Genomic DNA, 19,260 nt, shown 5'->3' on the forward strand with positions numbered 1-19,260 from the left:
TAAAATTTATGCAACCTGTCCTCATCATTTAACTCTTTAAGCCCTGGTATCATTCTGCACTGTATTCCCCTCCAAGACCAATGGGCCAGAACTTGGTGTCGGGGGCTTGCCGCGCGTGCAAGCCCCCGATCTGCACTCACCCTGCGCGCTGACATCTGAAGCCCGGGCCTGCTTGCATTTCCTGTCACAGGCCCGGTTCAGATGTCAGCGCGCAGTGCTTACCTGATCCAGCGGCGTAGTTAGTGCGATGTGCCGGCTGGGATCAGGTGAGCACTGTACAACCAATCAGGGGAGGGGAAGGTTCATTCATGAGTTTGAGAGTAAGAACTGTCAAACTCATGAAAACTACGGGGGCCCAAAACACTATTTAAACTTTAAATAAAAATTTAAAAAACATCCCAATCATTAAATTAAGTATAAATAAGTTAAAAAAAATAATTTAAACAATAATTTTTTTTTTTTTAAATAATTTTTTTAATAAAAAGGGTCTAAAACTAAACTTACCTTATTGTAGATTCTTTAAAATAATAAACCTGTGGAAAAAAAAATTCTAAACTGCAATAAAACACCACTTACTTGTAAAAATAAATACTTATGTGTGCTTTTTACAAGCGTAAAGACCGGAGGCCTTTACACATGCGCAAATCCCCCAAAACAAAGGAAATCCAAGACGCACGCGCTGCCCCCTACAGCGCACGCGCTAGCCTCTTCACCTCTTGGGTTAGAGAAGAGGAAATGCCGGTTTTCAGCGCATGCGCTGTGCAGGCTGAAAACCGGCATTTCCTCCGGCCAGACGCGTGAGTACCCCTTCCGTACTCACGCGTTTGGGGAGGAATTACTGCCCCATTATATCCTTCCTGAGATGCGTTGCTCAAAACGGAACACATTACTCTAGAAGGGATCTGAACAGAGCTCTGTACAACTCAACAACAACTTGTATTTATATAGCGCCTTCTAACATAGTAAAACATCTCAAGGCGCTTCAAAGGACCATTATCAAACAAAATTTGACACTGAGCCACACAAGGAGATATTAGGGCAGATGACCTAAGGCTTGGTCAAAGAGGTTCCCGGTTAAGCAACGCCTCGATTTCAAAATTCTCATCCTTGTTTTCAAATCCCTCCATGGTCTCGCCCCTCCCTATCTCTGTAACCTCCTGGCCTCTTGAGCATCCCTGATTTTTAATCACTTTACCATTGGTGGCTGTGCCTTTAGCTGCCAAGGCCCTAAGCCCTGGAATTCCCTCCCTAAACCTTTCCGCCTATCTCTCTTTCCTCCTTTAAGACGCTCCTTAATACCTACCTCTTTGGCCAAGCTTTTGGTTGCCTGCCCTACTATCTTCTTATATGGCTCAGTTTCAAATTTTTTGTCTTATAACACTCCGTGAAGCGCCTTGGGACATTTTACTACGTTAAAGGTGCTATATAAATACAAGTTGCTGTTGAGGTAGGTTTTAAAGAGCATTTTCAAGGAGGAAAGGAGCATTTTCAAGGAGGGGTGGTGGTGAGGTTTAGGGAGGGAATTCCAGAGTTCAGGGCCTAGATAGCTGAAGGCACGGCCACCAATGGTGGAGCAATTAAAATAGGGGATGCACAAGAGGCCAGAATTGGAGGAGTGCAGAGATATCAGAGTTGTAGGGCTGGAGGAGGATACAGAGGTAGGGAGGGGGTGAGGCCACGGAGGGATTTGAAAACAAGGATGAGAATTTTAAAACTGACACGTCGTTGGACTGGGAGACACTGTAGGTCAGCGAGCACAGGGGTGATGGGTGAGCGGGACTTTGTGCGAGTTAGGATACGGGCAGCCGAGCTTTGGATGAGCACAAGTTTATGGAGGGTGAAAGATGGAAGGCCGGCCAGTAGTGTTGAAATAGTCAAGTCTAGAGGTAACAAAGGCATGGATGAGGGTTTCAGAAGCAGATGAGCTGAGGCGGGGGTGGAGTCGGGCGATGTTATGGAGGTGGAAGTAGGCAGTCTTGGTAATGGCGCAGACATGTGGTCAGGAGCTCATCTCGGGGTCAAAGAGGACACCAAAGTTGCAAACGGTCTGGTGCAGCCTCAGACAGATGCCAGTGAGGGGGATGAGTTGGTGGCTAGGGAACAGTGTTTGTGTCAGGGACCGAAGACAATAGCTTCAGTCTTCCCAATATTTAACTGTAGGAAATTTCTGCTCATCCAGTACTGGATGTCAGACAAACAGTCTAACAACTTAGAGACCACAGAGGGGTCGAGAGAGGTGGTGGTAAGGTAGAACTGGGTGCAGTCAGCGTACATGTGGAAACTGATGCTATGTTTTCAGATGATGTCACAGAGGGGCAGCATGTAGATGAGAAATAGGAGGGGGCCAAGGATAGATCCTTGGAGGACTTGAGGTAACGGTGCAGGAGCGAGAAGAGAAGCCACTGCAGGTGATTCCCTGGCTACGACGGGATAAATAAAAATGGAATCAGGCAAGGGCAGTCCCAACCAGCTAGATGACGGAGGAGAGGCATTGGAGGAGGATGGTACGGTCAACTGTGTCAAAGGCTGCAGACAGGTCGAGAAGGACGAGGCGGGATAGTTTACCATGGTCACAGTCACGTAGGATGTCATTTGATAAGAATCGTTTCTGTGGCAGGGATGGAAACTAGATTGGATGGATTTAAGCATCACTTCTTCACTTTTGTATTCCAACCACCTTGAGATAAAGGTCAACATTCCATTAGCCTTTTGATTACTTTTTTTTAACCTGTGCACAAGCTTTTAGTGAGCGTACATGGACACCTAAATCCCGGAGCTCTTCCACAGCTCCTTGTCTCTCACCATTAATCGTTATCTCAAGGGGGCTAGAATACAACGGGGAGGAAGTTATGCTTCAGTTGTATACAGCCTTGTTTAGACCCAATCTGGAGTTCAATTCTGGGTGCCGGAAGGATATATTGGCTTGGATACTGCTCAGATTTATCAGAATGATACTACGGTTTAAAGGTTTAAATTATGAGGACAGGTTGCAGAAACTTGATTTATATTCCCTTGAGCATGGTAGAGCGAGGGGTGATCTAGGCGATGTGTTTAATATGATTCGATAAGTTAGATACACAGAAACTATTTCCCCTGTTGGGGGAATATAGACCAAGGAGGCATAATCTTAAAATTATTAAAATCTTAAAGTGGCCAGTCCATTTAGTAGTTAAATGAGGAAGCATTTCTTCACAAAGGGTTGTAGAAATCTGGAACACTCTCCCCCACATGGCTGTAGAAGCTGGATTCATTGAAACTTTCAAGATCAATAGATTTTTGTTAGGTAAGTGCATCAAGGGATATGGCGCGAAAGTGGCTAAATGGTGGAACAGGCTTGCACAGCTGAGTGCCCTACTCCTGTTCCTATTAAGAAAATATTCGGATTCGTCTTTCTTGGACCCAAAGTGGATGACCTCATACCTCCCCAAATTGAACACCATCAGCCATAGTTTTTTCCACCTATGTCCCTTTGTAAACCTCCTACTCCCATCTACACAACTGCTAACCTACTGCCATCTGTAAACTTGGATGTGTAAAACTCTATTCCTTCATCCGAGTCATTAATATATGTGGTGGAAAGCAGAGGCCAGAACCGATCCCTGGTGGGTGGTACACCACTTGTCGCATCCCATCAATCAGCAAATGAACCCTTTATCCCTGCTCAGTCACAGGGTTATCTCCAATTCTATATACTCTCATTTGTCCCAAAGTACTTTACAGCCAAAGATGTACTGTTGTTCTGCAGGAAACACGGAGGCCAATTTTTACGCACAGCAAAGTCCTGCAAACAGCAATGAGGTAAATGACCAGATCATCTATTGTAGTGGTGCTGTTGGTTTGTGGCATAAATGTTGGCCAAGGCAACAGCGAGAACCCACCTCCCCTCTCCCCCACCAGGTCTGAAATTGTTGAACTCGATGTGGACTCTAACTGCCGTGCTCATGGCCTCAACAAATTCAATTAGATTGGTCAAACGTGAGCTGCCCTTCACAAATCCACGCCGACTCGCTGATCAACTCATATTGCCCAAATCACTCTGGTTCTGATGATCAGATTCCAACAACTTCCCCACAGTTGAGGTTTCCTCTAGGTAGCTGGGGCAATCTTTTGGATGGCGGGGGGCGGTGGGTCAACAGTTACAGAAGATCTCCATTCCGCCTTTGCCGGAGTAAGTTTGAATCAGGCCGTGGCATGGTTTTGAATGTATCCACCTACTCGCCCCACCCCATGGCATTGCAATGTGAGTGGAGATGTCCCTCGTCCCAGCACCCACCCGCCGCACGTGACCGGGTCCGGGCTGTTGGAGCTCGGCCTCCCTCACACTCACCTCTCTCAATGTCCTTGCTCGTCTCTCTAACGTAATCATCCGGATTCCGGCACAGGATTTTAACTTTCATTTTTTATCAATCCAGCCGACATTCAAATCTCACCCACCGCCTTTTAAATCCCGCCGGCCCGGACTCGCGCGCTACACTGAGGAGGAGCGGGTCGAGGGTCAGGTGGGTAAGCGGGGACGGCGCAACAGTTGACGGACAGCAAAGAGAGAACTCGGCACTGTCGGTGGGTGAGTTCAGGGCCGGTGGCGGCGCGTGATGACGTACTGCCTCTTGCGCGCGACACAGGAGAGAGGGATGTTGCTGTGACGTTACTTGCGTGATAACGTAATGACGTAGGGTGCCAGCCGCCGCGGTTGCCTCCGACTTGGTTGTCCCGGTTTTTCGGGGGTGATTTTTGTCGTCGTTGTCACCATGTCCGCCCCGTCCAAACAACAAAACAGCGCGGTGCTCGCTGAGAGGATGTCGTCAGGAGCTGGGCAGGCGCCCGAGCTAAAGGGGCCGGCGGCGGTGATCAGGCTTTTCCAACTGGTGAAGTACGAGAACCTGGCGGCGGGGGTGAGCGGCGGCGTGGTGTCTACCCTGGTGCTGCACCCGCTCGACCTGGTCAAGATCCGGTTCGCAGGTAAAAACACACACACCGCCCGTCACCCGTGCGCTCCCTCAGCCGGAGCGATAGTGAGAGCGGCCTCGTCAACAGTGAAAGCACGTGTTCCCGAGAGGGAGCTGGGAGTGTGAATCACATGTCCCTTGGGCACAACTGTAAATCACATGTACTCCTGGCACGAGTGTGAATCACATGTATTCCTGGCACGAGTGTGAATCACATGTACTCCTGGCACGAGTGTGAATCACATGTCCCCTGGGCGGGAGTGTGAATCACATGTCCCCTGGGCGGGAGTGTGAATCACATGTCGCCTGGGCACGAGTGTGAATCACATGTCGCCTGGGCACGAGTGTGAATCACATTAGTACGATAGCAATGGCGTACTGACCTCTACCTAGCGGAAGCTGAACGCCAACCCTCCGACACCGCCTCCTACCTCCACCTGGACCATGACCCCACTACCGAACATCAAACCACCGTTTCCAAGACTGTCACTGACCTCATCTCCTCTGGAGATCTTCCCCCCGCTGCCACCAACCTCATAGTTCCCCAACCCCGCACAGCCCGCTTCGACCTCCTTCCCAAGATCCACAAACAGGACTGCCCTGGTAGACCCATCGTTCCAGCCTGTTCTTGCCCCACGGAACTTATCTCTTCCTATCTTGACTCTATCTTTTCTCCCCTTGTCCAGTCTCTTCCCACCTACATCCGCGACTCTTCGGACGCCCTCCGCCACTTTAACAGTTTCCAGTTTCCTGGCCCCAACCGCTTCCTTTTCACCATGGATGTACAATCCCTCTCCACCTCCATTCCCCACCATGATGGCCTGAAGGCGCTCCGCTTCTTCCTTGAACAGAGGCCCGACCAATCCCCATCCACCACCACCCTCCTCTGCCTGGCTGAACTTGTTCTCACATTGAACAACTTCTCCTTTAACTCCACTCATTTCCTCCAAATCAAAGGTGTTGCCATGGGTACCCGCATGGGTCCTAGCTATGCCTGCCTTTTCGTGGGCTATGTGGAACAATCTTTGATCCAGTCCTACTCGGGTCCCCTCCCTCACCTCTTTTTCCGATACATTGATGACTGTATCGGTGCCGCTTCCTGCTCTCGCCCCGAACTTGACAATTTCATTCACTTTGCCTCCAATTTCCACCCTTCCCTCACCTTCACATGGTCCATCTCTGACTCTTCCCTTCCCTTCCTCGACTTCTCCGTCTCCATCTCTGGGGATCGGTTATCGACCAATATTCACTACAAGCCCACTGACTCCCACAGCTACCTGGACTACACTTCCTCCCACCCCGCCTCCTGTAAGGACTCTATTCCATTCCCCCAGTTTCTCCATCTCCACCGTATCTGCTCCGACGAGGTCACCTTCCACACCAGTGCTTCAGACATGTCTTCCTTTTTCCGCAACCGAGGATTCCCCTCTACCGTGGTTGACACTGCCCTCGACCGTGGCAGTTCTATCTCCCGCACTTCTGCCCTCACCCCTGCCCCTCCCTCCCGGAACCACGATAGGGTTCCCCTTGTCCTCACCTTTCACTCCACCAGCCTCCACATTCAACGGATCATCCTCCGGCATTTCCGCTACCTCCAAAGTGATCCCACCACCAAAAGTATCTTCCCCTCCCCTCCCCTTTCAGCATTCAGCAGGGACCGCTCCCTCCGAGACACCCTAGTCCACTCCTCTATCACCCCAAACAGCCCTTCCCCTTCGCCTGGCACCTTCCCGTGCAAGCGGAGGAGATGTAACACCTGCCTCTATACCTCCCCCCTTCCCACAGTCCAGGGCCCCAAACACCCCTTCCAGGTGAAACAGCGATTTACTTGTACTTCTTGCAATCTAGTATACTGTATTCGCTGCTCACGATGCGGTCTCCTCTACATTGGGGAGACCAAACGCAGATTGGGTGACCGCTTTGTGGAACACCTCCGTTCAGTCTGTAAGGGTGATGCCGAGCTTCCAGTCGCCTGTCATTTTAATTCACCGCCCCATTCCCACTCGGACCTCACCGTCCTTGGCCTCTTGTATTGTTCCACGGAAGCTCAACGTAAACTCGAGGAACAGCACCTCATCTTCCGATTAGGCACTCTGCAGCCTTCCGGACTCAATATCGAGTTCAACAATTTCAGATCATAACCTCGGCCCCTATTACATTTTTTCTTGTATTTTTCCACTCCTTCCCCCCCCGCCCCCCTTTCCTTTTGTTTCTCTCTCACACCTGGCAGCTACCTCTTGTCCTGCCAGTACACTTCTCAACTAATCTCAGCCTATTACCATCTCGTCTAGCTTCCCCTGGGCACGAGTGTGAATCACATGTACTCCTGGCATGAGTGTGAATCACGTGTCAGCATGGTGGGGAGTGTGAATCGCGTGTCCCCGGGGCACGAGTGTGAATCGCGTGTCCCCGGGGCACGAGTGTGAATCGCGTGTCCCCGGGGCACGAGTGTGAATCGCGTGTCCCCGGGGCACGAGTGTGAATCGCGTGTCAGCACGGCGGGGAGTGTGAATCACATGTACCCTGGGCACGAGTGAATCACGTGTCAGCACGGCGGGGAGTGTGAATCACATGTACCCTGGGCACGAGTGAATCACGTGTCAGCACGGTGGGTGTTGACATTTACTAACTGTAGAAATGTTGAATAGTTTTACAATGGAGTTACTCAAAATGTACAAATTATAATCTTAAGTAGTTATTTGAACATTGAAATTTGATTGCATTTTTTGTTCAGTGAGTGATGGATTGAAGATGAGGCCAAAATACAGTGGAACTATGCATTGTATCAGTAGCATCTGGAAACACGACGGAATTCGGGGACTTTACCAAGGAGTAACCCCCAATGTCTGGGGCGCGGGATTGTCTTGGGGATTATACTTCTTCTTGTAAGTATACAAGCCTCAGCTCATCCACTGCTGAAACCCTCCTCCATGCCTTTGTTACCTCTAGACTTGACTATTCCAAAGCACTCCTGGCTGGCCTCCCACATTCTACCCTACGTAAGCTTGAGGTCATCCAAAACTCAGCTGCTCGTGTCCTAACTCGCACCAAATCCCGTTCACCTATCACCCCTGTGCTCGCTGACCTACATTGGCTCCCGATTAAGCAACGCCCTGATTTCAAAATTCTCATCCTTGTTTTCACATTCCTCCATGGCCTCGCCCCTCCCTATCTCTGTAATCTCCTTCAGCCCCACAACCCCCCTGCGCTCCTCTAATTCTGCCCTCTTGAGCATCCCTGATTATAATCGCTCAACCATTGGTGGCCGTGCCTTCTGTTGCCTAGGCCCTAAGCTCTGGAATTCCCTCCCTAAATCTCTCCGCCTCACTACCTCTCTTTCCTCCTTTAAGACGCTTCTTACAACCTACCTCTGACCAAGCTTTTGGTCACCTGCCCTGATTTCTCCTTATGTAGCTCGGTGTCAAATTTTTTGTCTTATAATACTCCTGTGAAACACCTTGGGACATTTTACTACTTTAAAGGCGCTATATAAATACAAGTTGTTGTTTTAAGTACTAGAAATATTACTGCAGGATCTGTCAGCTAGCATTCTCTGCTTCGGGGTTAATGATTATATGTGTGGGTTGCAATTGTGAAATTGCTTTAAAAGTCGCTATTTGACGAGTAAGTGTCTTCACTTTGAGAGGAGAGTTGGGAACCCTGAATTTTTCTCCCAGGCCAGGACTCAATCAAACTATGGATAAAAAGATGGATGACCTATTCACATGTTTCCCCCTGCGCCCCTGCCAACTAACTGCTAGGTTAGCAAGAGGGGGCCTCATGGTGATCATTCCTGCAGTTTCCCTTCCCCGTGAAGAAATGCCTGGCTTACACTCTGTACCTCTCTACTGTGATGCAGCTGGGATCAAGAACTAGTATCGTGCAGATCTGAGCCATGAATATAACACTTGGCCAAAAGCAAAATACTGCGGATGCTGAACTAAAAACAGAAAATGCTGGAAAAACTCAGCAGGTCAAGCAGCATCTGTGGCAAGAGAAACAGAGTTAACGTTTCAGGTCAATGACCTTTCGCCAGTTCTGAAGAAAGGTCATCGACCTCAAACGTTAACTCCAATATAACACTTTTGTCTGTTACCTGTATTTTTGAAATGTAGAAAGATGTCCAGACAATTTGCATGCAGCAAGCTCCTATAAACAGCAAATGAGATAAATCATCAATGAATGTGGTTGATGGTGTTAGTTAGCCACTTAAAATTTGTGGGGGGGAAATTTGGTTGCTTAGCCAACAGGGTGCTAAGCAACTAGCACCGCTCGCAAAATTGACCAGAGTTTTTGCGGCAGCGCTAAACAATATCGCCACAATCTCCTGCGCCCCAGATCGTGACGTCAGTCGAGCATGCAACGCCTCAGTAGCGCCCTGGACCAGATATTGAGTGCCGCCCCCTTCCTTTCTGCCTGCCTCTGGCAACGACAGGTAGAGGGGAACGTTTTGAAGTCGGGAAGGAGCTGGGGGAGCACTATTTAAAGGTTGCCTCTTCCTACCTTTTTTTGTTGGAGACATTTTTGCACCATGCATTCTGAGCGAGAGAGAGACTTCTGGAGAGATTCAACGCTGTGTGAAGGAGGTTTGGGTACTGAGCAGCACTTTGCAGGTTCTTTTTGATTTGACCTTCGTTGCATCGATTTAGAAGAGACTGTGGGGGCTGCACTGACTCGGGGCGTCGTCCTGCAGAATCAGAGGCATCAGAGACGCAGAGAGAGAGTGGCAAACATGGCCAGAGGGAGGAGGGCCAACAGGCCTCTGCACAGGAGACCTTACCCTCCCAGGGTATTCCGGGAGCAATTCTCCTACATTCATTTGACTGAGGAGCAGTGTTTGCGCAGGCTGCGCTTCAGCAAGGAGGTGGTCACTGAGCTCTGCCACCTGCTGCAACCTCAACTGAGAACCAGGATGTCTCTGTCGGTGGCAGTGAAGGTCACAGTGGCTCTGAATTTTTATGCCACCGGCTCCTTTCAAGCAGCTACTGGGGACATCGCCAATATCTCCCAGTTCGTTGTCCATTGCTGTATCCGGGAAGTGATGAATGCCCTCTATAAAAGGAGACGCCAGTATATCTCTTTCCCCATGACCCAGGCCAAACAGCATGAACGCGCTGATGCGCTATCAATTCTAATAAAAGGCTAGGCAGAGTTCAGAACAACAGGCTTTTATTAACTACTGAATTGCACTTCAGACAGATCAGGACTATGCCTCTAGTGGACGACCGAATGCCAGGAGCTGCCATGCGGCCGCTCTTATACTCGGTAGCCCAGGGGCGGAGTCAGCTGAGGCATAGTCAGGCACAACGGTGAAACAAGAGTGAACGACAACAACAACAACAACAACAGTGAACACAGTGAACTACAGTGGTTTACCACATTCACCCCTCGTTTAAAATTAAGTCCGGCGGGGTGAAGTGTATCAAAAGTTCGAGTAGGCGAGTGTCGGGCGGCCTCGTTTGCCGTCGAGATCTTCGTGGCGACGGTTGCGATGGTACAGCTTCCCACGACGCGTCTTGAGCGGGGTCCAGCACCGGCGTATCGTCCCCTTTGGTGTTGGGTGGGCGAGTGGGCTCCGGCTGGTCCTGGGGGCGCGGCATGCCGTCTACTGGGGTGGAATGGACAGGGGTGAGAATTGGGTCTACTGAATTTTGGGCCGTGTCGGAGGGGGTTGTGGTGGGGGGCAATGGTGGCGGGTCAGTGGACCCCGAGGGTGCCAGATCTCTAATGGAGACTGTGTCCTCCCGCCCGTCCGGGTATGCCACGTAGGCGTACTGGGGGTTGGCATGGAGGAGGTGAACCTTCTCTACCAGGGGAGCCGTTTTGTGGGACCTTACATGCTTCCTCAGCAGGACGGGCCCTGGGGACGCCAGCCAGTGTGGTAGTGAGTTACCGGATGTGGACCTCCGGGGAAAAACAAACATTCGCTCATGGGGGGTTGCGTTGGTGGCTGTACACAGCAGTGACCGGATGGAGTGGAGCGCATCGGGTAGGACATCCTGCCAACGGGAGGTCGGAAGGCCCCTAGATTTTAAGGCTAGGAGGGCCGCCTTCCAGACCGTCGCGTTCTCTCTTTCAACCTGTCCGTTCCCCCGGGGGTTGTAGCTGGTGGTCTGGCTTGAGGCAATACCTCTCATGAGCAGGTACTGACGGAGTTCGTCGCTCATGAAGGACGAGCCCCGGTCGCTATGAATATAGCTGGGAAAACCGAACAGAGCAAAGAGGTTGTGCAGGCATTTAATGACCGTAGCGGTGGTCATGTCCGGGCAGGGGATGGCAAAAGGGAAACGGGAGTACTCATCAACTATGTTGAGGAAGTACACATTGCGGTCAGAGGAGGGGAGGGGCCCTTTAAAGTCGATACTCAGGCGCTCAAAAGGGCGGGTGGCCTTGATCAGGTTTGCTCTGTCAGGCCTATAGAAGCGCGGCTTGCACTCTGCACAGACTGGGCAGCTCCTGGTCATGGTCCTGACCTCCTCGATGGAGTAAGGCAGGTTGCGGCCCTTAATGAAATGGAAGAACCTGGTGACCCCCGGGTGGCAGAGGTCGTTGTGGAGGCCCCGTAGTCTATCGATCTGCGCGGTGGCGCATGTGCCTCGCGATAGAGCGTCTGAGGGTTCGTTGAGTTTCCCTGGCCGGTACAAGATGTCGTAATTGTAGGTGGAAAGTTCGATTCTCCACCTCAAAATCTTGTCATTTTTGATTTTACCCCTCTGCTTGCTGTTGAACATGAAAGCAACTGAACGCTGGTCAGTAAGCAGGGTAAATCGTTTTCCAGCCAGGTAGTGCCGCCAGTGGCGCACCGCCTCCACAATGGCCTGGGCCTCTTTTTCCACAGAGGAGTGTCTGAGTTCGAAGCCCTGGAGGGTTCGTGAAAAGAAGGCCACGGGTCTTCCCGCCTGGTTAAGGGTAGCGGCCAGGGCAAAGTCGGATGCATCGCTCTCCACCTGGAAGGGGATGGACTCGTCTACCGAGTGCATGGTGGCCTTGGCAATGCCATCTTTTATACGGTGAAAGGCTAAGCGGGCCTCCGCCGTCAGGGGGAAGGAAGTGGACTTGATAAGTGGACGGGCTTTGTCCGCATAATGAGGGACCCACTGGGCGTAATAGGAAAAGAAGCCCAGGCACCTTTTGAGGGCCTTGAGACAGTGGGGCAGGGGAAGTTCCATCAACGGGCGCATCCGGTCAGGGTCAGGACTGATGACTCCGTGTTTCACCACGCAACCAAGGATAGCGAGGCGGGCTGTGCGGAATATGCACTTTTCCTTGTTGTACGTGAGGTTTAGGAGTTGGGCCGTGCGGAGGAACTTATCAAGATTGGCGTCATGGTCCTGCAGGTCATGGCCGCAGATGGTCACATTGTCTAGGTAGGGAAACGTGGCCTGTAACGCATTCTCGTCGACCATCCGGTCCATCTCCCTCTGGAAGACGGAGACACCGTTGGTGACGCCAAAAGGAACCCTGAGGAAGTGAAAAAGGCGGCCGTTTGCCTCGAAAGCTGTGTACTGGCGGTCCTCAGGGCGGATAGGGATTTGGTGGTATGCTGCCTTGAGGTCAATGGTCGAGAAAACGCGGTATTGCGCTATCTTATTAACCATGTCGGCTATGCGGGGGAGGGGGTATGCGTCCAACTGGGTGTACTTGTTGATAGTCTGGCTGTAGTCGATGACTAGGCGCTGCTTGTTGCCAGTCTTAACGACTACCACCTGGGCTCGCCAGGGGCTGGTACTATCCTCAATAATCCCCTCTTTCAGGAGCCGCGTCACCTCAGATCTTATGAAGGATCTGTCCCCGGTGCTGTATCGCCTGCTCTTTGTGGCGATAGGCTTGCAGTCGCGGGTGAGGTTGGCGAACGGGGGGGGGGGTGTGATTTTGAGGGTGGAGAGACTACAGGTGGGGCGCGGCGGGCAATTTAAAAACTGCTGGTTGCAGACAGTGAGCGGGGGAAGAGGTCCACCGTATGTCAAGGTGACACTCTTAAAGTGACAATGAAAGTCCAACCCCAGTAGAACGGCAGCGCAGAGATGTGGCAGGACGAATAGCTTTACATTTTTATATACGGAGCCCTTCACCGAGAGGGTCACTACGCAGTAGCCGCCGACGTCTGCTGAGTGGGATTTCGAGGCCATGGAGATCCGATGGCGCGTTGGCCGGACCGAGAGAGAATAGCGCCGTACTGTATCAGGGTGTATGAAGCTCTCTGTGCTCCCGGAATCAAAAAGGCAAGTTGTGGCGCGGCCATTTGCCTGGATGTCCATCGTGGACCTGGCTAGCTGATGGGGTCTGGATTGATCCAGCGTGATGGAGGCCGCTGTGGAGTCGGTAGCGTCGCTGTAGAACCCCGGTGAGGCGGCGGTGGGTGAGGAAGGACAAAATGGCGGCGCCGTTGGCAGAATGGCGGACAAGATGGCGGCGTCGGAGAGGAAGGACAAAATGGCGGCGCCCATGACGATCCCGATCCCCACGAGGCTGGAGGGAGGCAAGATGGCCGCTCCCACGAATCGCACGCGGCGCTGCTGGAGGTAGGGGTCTTCTGACTTCTGCAGACGCCAGCGTAGTGTCCCTTCTTACCGCAGGCAGAGCAGACCGCGTTTTTCGCCGGGCAGCGCGCCCTGGGGTGTTTGGTTTGGCCACAGAAATAACATTTCTGGCTCGGGCGGGACATCGCTGCAGCAGTTGAGGCCAGGGCCCGTGGCGGCGCCGCGTCCCAAGGTGGCGGCGGCTGCGGCATCCATGAGGCGGCCGCGCGGTCCGGGGAGGAGGCCTCCATGTTCCGGTGGGCTACGTCCAACGAGAGGGTGAGTGAAATCGCCTTCTTCAGGTCGAGCTCGCTACTTTCCAGCAGTCGCTGCCGTGTGTGAGTGGACCTGAGGCCCGCCACGAGGGCGTCCCGGATGAGCTCCTCCGTATGTTCCGTGGCTGTTACTTGCTTGCATTCGCAGGCTCGGCCGAGTTCCTTCAGCGCCCGTATGTATGCTTCTGTGGGTTCCCCGGGCTGTTGTTTGCGAGACCCCAGGAGATGTCTTGCGTAAACATAGTTGACCGGGCGTGCGTATTGCTCCTTCAAGATGTCGATAGCCCCCTGGTAGCTCGTAGCGTCCCGGATAAGGGCAAAAGCTCGGTGGTTTACTTTAGAGTTCAGCACCCTGAGCTTGTCGGCATCGGCGGCGACGGTCTCGCCGGATGCAGTCAGAAAGGACTCAAAACAGTGCAGCCAGTGCGAGAACTTAGCAGTCGAGTCCGGTTCTTGCGGGTCGAGTTCCAGGCACTTGATCTTAAGAATCTGCAGCATCGTTTTTTTTTTTTTTTTTTTTTTTTTTTTTTTTTTTCAGTTGTTAATAAAATTGATGCGCTATCAATTCTAATAAAAGGCTAGGCAGAGTTCAGAACAACAGGCTTTTATTAACTACTGAATTGCACTTCAGACAGATCAGGACTATGCCTCTAGTGGACGACCGAATGCCAGGAGCTGCCATGCGGCCGCTCTTATACTCGGTAGCCATGGGGCGGAGTCAGCTGAGGCATAGTCAGGCACAACAGTGAAACAAGAGTGAACGACAACAACAACAACAACAACAGTGAACACAGTGAACTACAGTGGTTTACCACACGCGCATTGGGCTTTGCGAGGATAGCGGGCTTCCCCATGGTGCAGGGCACCATTGACTGCACGCATGTGGAATTGCGGGCACCGCATGAAAATGCAGAGGTTTTCCGAAACCGCAAGGGGTTCCACTCCTTAAATGTCCAGTTGGTCTGTGACCACAGACAGCTCAGACTCGCCGTTAATGCCCGGTATCCTGGCGGCAGCCACAATGCTTTCATCCTGCGCCAGACTGGTGTGCTAGACCTTTTCCAGGCACCGCATCAGCCAAGTGGTTGGCTCCTCGGGGGCAAGGGTTATCCACTCTGCACCTGGCTGATGACACTGCTCCGTAAACCCAACACCCCTGCCGAACTGCGGTATAATGAGAGCCATATCGCCACCAGGAACATAATTGAGCAGACGATCGGTGTGCTCAAGCAACGGTTCCGCTGTCTGGACCACTCAGGAGGAGCCCTGCAGTACTCTCCTGAGCGAGCCTCCCTCTTCATAGTTGTGTGCTGCATGCTTCACAACCTGGCAATCCTGAGGACCCAGCCAATGCCACCAAGTATTGGTGCACCACCGGAGGAGGAGGAGGATGATTGGTCACAGCACCAAGGTGGGAGGGAGGCCCACAATGTTGCCACTGCAAGGGCCATCCGTCAACGGCTGATAACAAGCCGCTTCTAGGCCCCTCCTCAGAAGATGGCTTCTGGCATGGAGAACAACATAATGGTAGCAACCCAAAATCCCGATAGCCGGCCAAAGCTGCAATGATTCCAAAGGCCAAACATGTACATTTTGAATACAACAAAACAAACTCTGTGTGTGTCATTTATTCATGACAAACTAATAGAACAAACAAAAAATCATTAATTAACATAACTGGTTCTCGCAAGCTGGAGATAAAGGCCAAAACACTAAACAAATGTTATCAGACGAACCTCGACCTTTAGAATAAACATTCCCACCATTTATTTAGACCTCCTACTGTTTGCTCTTCGAGGGTGACCTCCATCCCCTGCGCAATTCCGCCCTTCCCAACCTGCTGCTCCTCCGTAATGGGGCCTCAGTGGCTGCAGCAAGGCTGGTGGAAGGCTGCTGAATGTCAGATGCTGAGACTACAGATGCCCTTGAAGGATGCCCTCGACCAGTTCTGGGCCTGGAGGCACCGGCTGCAGATTGCACCAACTCTGCATGGGCGACAGCAGTCTGGGCTGGCTGTGTTGCAGGCGGTGGCAAGTGCAATGGGGAAGTGACAGTGGTGGGAGCCGGAATGCTGTCCTCCTGAGAGAGGACAGCACTTTCCTGCTCGACTGACACACTGGCACTCCCACGGGGCAGCACCTCAGCATCCGGAGCAATCTGCTCGAGCACAGATTGCTGGCCTGCTGCAGCACCGTGAGAGCCCTGGGGCAATGTGGCCAAACCAGCGACGATGGCAGCAGTCAGTGCTTGCGTTACATCAATCTGAGACTGCATGAGAGCAGTCTGAGATTGGATGGCAGCAGCCAGTGGCTCAGTTGCAGCACTAAGCCGTTGTGTTGTGTCAGCCTGTGCTGCAGCGGAGTGCGCCACACTCCTTGCCAGTCCATCAATGCTTTCGGGCACCCTTCCCATTGCACCCATGTTCTGAGTGTGCTTGTTCAACGCCTGGGTATTCATTTCTACGATGAGGTGCTCCTGCTCTACGTCCAGTGCAGCAGGACTCGCTGGCCTACTCTCCCTCTGGGGAGATAGCCCCCGAGCTTCCCTACCCCCATGGCGTTGCTGCAGCCCGCTGGGTCCAGGAGCTTCGTCATCATCAGACCTTTCCCGCCTGCTCCCCTCCATGGAAGGCGTGGTCCCAGTGTGGGCATGGGCTCCCTTGGGAGATGCAGGCGCTGAGGCTCCGGTTTCCTCTTCCTCCTCGCCTGGCATCGCTCCCACTGGTTGGTTGAGGGACAGGCTGCTCAGCTGGTGGTTCACTGTCTGAAAGTAGGGAGGTACAAAAGTGGCTTTAGCGTGAGGACAGGGGGGCAGTAAGGGAACAAGGACTGGAGACATTTAGTAAGTTGGATTGAAAGCGTAAAAGGCTGGTGTTGTGAGGGGCAAGTGGAATGAGAGAGGAGAGAAAGCTGATGAACTTACCATTGCTGTCCCCAAGGGGGTCGACCTCCCCAGCGGCCACGGCACCTATCACCTGGCTGGCAACCACCCTGTGGACGCGCACCTCCAAATCGCTGAGGGTCTGCAGCTCAGCCAGCCCTCCACCCGCCCGTTGCTGCTGCCGCCTGTTGTGAGATAGCTTGGCCTGCAAGAAAATGGACGGTGTCTGAGTAAATATGCAGCCATGTGCTTGCCTGATATGCCTCCCATAGTTGAATAGCCCTTAATGTATGCAGCCATATGCTTGCCTGATGTGCCTCCCATAGTTGAATAGCCCTTAATGTATGCAGCCATATGCTTGCCTGATGTGCCTCCCATAGTTGAATAGCCCTTAATGTATGCAAGGTGTGGAATGTGCGTGTGTGTTTTATGAGATGGCCATAGGTCTTGGATCGAGTGTTGGGCATTTGGGTTTTTTAAAATCTCTGGGTACAGAGTGAGGTTGAGATGGAGGGATGGAGAGATAGTGAAAAGCAGCCACTCACCCTGACCACCCGAGTGAGGTTGTTGAACTTCTTCCGACATTGGGTGTGGGTCCTGGGCACCATGCTCCTGGAGGAGACGTGCTGCGCCACCTTCCTCCACACTCTTCTATAATTGTGTGGCAATGGCCTCCTGCCACTCTGTGGGTAGAGCACTGACCTTCGGCACTCCACTGCGCCAACCAGAGCCACCAAGGCCCAGTCGCTGAAGCGCTGAGCTCGTTCCCTGGGTCTCTCCATTCTTCTTTGCAGCAGAATTCAAGTTGAGGTCTGTCTAGGCTGAGATTCAAGGTTGCAATGAGCAGGGTGTGGCTGGAGAGCAAGATTGACCCTTCCCTTTAAGAACTGACCGGCGCCAATGTGTCTGTGTTCCATTGCTAACTAACATCACCTGAGCTTCACCAGCGCTCTAAGGTAGCGCCTTGCTCCTTGACGTTAGCGCCTTAAGAGAGGTGTGTAGCACCTGATTTAGCGCTCAAATCACCTCCAGGGGCAATAGAGGCCAAGTGTGCAGTCGGAGGCGATAATTAGCACCAGGCACTAAACTTTGCGCCCGGCCGATAATTGCGCCCCAAATGGGGTGATACCGAATTTCTCCCGAGTCTTTATCATAAAGTCTCTTGTGACCATCAAGTACGTCAAACCTGTCATCTATGTTGTGACTAACAAGCTGTCAGTCAGTTTCTTATTTTTCATTTGTTAAGTGTTCAAGTAACTTTGTTTTTTTGGATATTTTCTACATTTGTCATATTGTCGTATAATGCATAACATTTCCCCATAATTTTAATTTTTCCCTAAATCACATTCCACCAAATGAAATTCTATCCAGTCACATAACTATGACATTTCCCTACTAGTCCCACTATATACCCCATAAAAATAAAATGTATTATACAGTAATAAACCCATTTTAACAGAATTCAACTATTCAGGAAAAAAATACTAACTTTATCCCATTTTCAAATCACTCCAAAAACTCCTTTCCCCTTGCATGGCCTGACTTGCCTATCAGGTCTCTTGATCCCAACCTGGGTACACTCTTCCCAAGTACTTCATTGTCCAGCTCGCCCAGTTAAATCTGCTGTTCTGAGCCAAACAATTTCAGTACAGATCCAGTGAACCAGCGCATACCCCGGCCTGCATTTCACCGTATGCACAAAAAGAGCAATTGTTCTGTGAGACTTCTGTGACATAACTAGACCCATTGTGGATAGATAATTGTGTGAAAGCAACAACCAAGTTAAGCACGAGGGCACCACAGAATCTCTTGCTTTTGCAATGCCCAGCCTTAAGTTCTGTGCATGTGCACAATTAGCAATAGCTGCTGTTGAAGAACTTCTGCAAGAATCCTTTTTTGCGCAGCAAGAATCAAACTATTCAATTAAGGAAAAACCTAATTACTGGAATAATCGCAGCAAGAAGCAAACGACTCAGTTTTTCCTTAACTGAGTAGGTTAGTAATGTGATACCGAATCAATTTCAAGATCTGTAATAAAGTTAATGGTAATATTTGTTGGAGATCACTGCTGACTTACTAAACATAGATATGCTACTTTCAGTTATAATGCCATCAAGGCCTACAAACAGGATGGTCATCCAGCACAACTTAGCGCTACTCAGCACCTTATCTCAGCTGCTGAAGCTGGTAAGTAGTTGGAAGAATTAAACTTATTTGACTAGGTGACAAAAGTAGGGCCACCATATTAATGCCTCTATATTACATTAGTGCATGAAAATGTAACTGGATTATTATGTGTATACAGGCTTTGCCCTCGCTAGCTCATTTTTTGATTGATGTTATATTTGTGTTCTCTTTGGCTGAAGACTTGCTAGTTTCAGTACTGCTTATCTGACTTCAGCACAAAAAAGCAACATCCCAACTGTCATCACAATGTACAGATTATAACATACCGTTTTAACAGTCAGAGTATTATACAGCTACAGGAAACTTTGTGCTATCCGGCACCCATGGGACCGAGCTACTGCCATTTTTTTAAAAGCTCCGGATAGACCAGCGTCAATGTTATCAGATAGGAGCTTTTCATCGCAGTATCTGACCACAAACACTGTTGCTCAGCAACAGCTTGTAAACACTTGG

At 51.1% G+C, this 19,260-nt stretch overlaps 2 protein-coding genes across 2 annotated transcripts in view; one reads left to right on the forward strand and one right to left on the reverse strand.

The window, feature by feature from the left end:
* The window catches only part of dcaf13 (ddb1 and cul4 associated factor 13), a 100,960-nt gene extending 96,376 nt beyond the window's left edge, over window positions 1-4,584 (reverse strand). The window contains exon 1 of the mRNA XM_085993410.1: window positions 4,328-4,584. Within this exon, the coding sequence (XP_085849536.1) occupies window positions 4,328-4,397 (70 nt within the window). The 5' untranslated portion in view covers window positions 4,398-4,584. The remainder of the gene's footprint in view (window positions 1-4,327) is intronic.
* A 71-nt stretch (window positions 4,585-4,655) lies between these two features.
* LOC147115115 (solute carrier family 25 member 32-like) overlaps window positions 4,656-19,260 on the forward strand; it is a 73,224-nt gene continuing 58,619 nt past the window's right edge. Inside the window, exons 1-3 of the mRNA XM_085993411.1 lie at window positions 4,656-4,959; window positions 7,681-7,831; window positions 18,722-18,807. Coding sequence (XP_085849537.1) covers window positions 4,749-4,959; window positions 7,681-7,831; window positions 18,722-18,807 — 448 coding nt within the window. The 5' untranslated portion in view covers window positions 4,656-4,748. The remainder of the gene's footprint in view (window positions 4,960-7,680; window positions 7,832-18,721; window positions 18,808-19,260) is intronic.

The sequence above is a fragment of the Somniosus microcephalus genome, chromosome 7, assembly GCF_052327205.1.
Source record: "Somniosus microcephalus isolate GS21.2 chromosome 7, FLI_Smic_1.0, whole genome shotgun sequence".
NCBI lineage: Eukaryota > Metazoa > Chordata > Chondrichthyes > Squaliformes > Somniosidae > Somniosus > Somniosus microcephalus.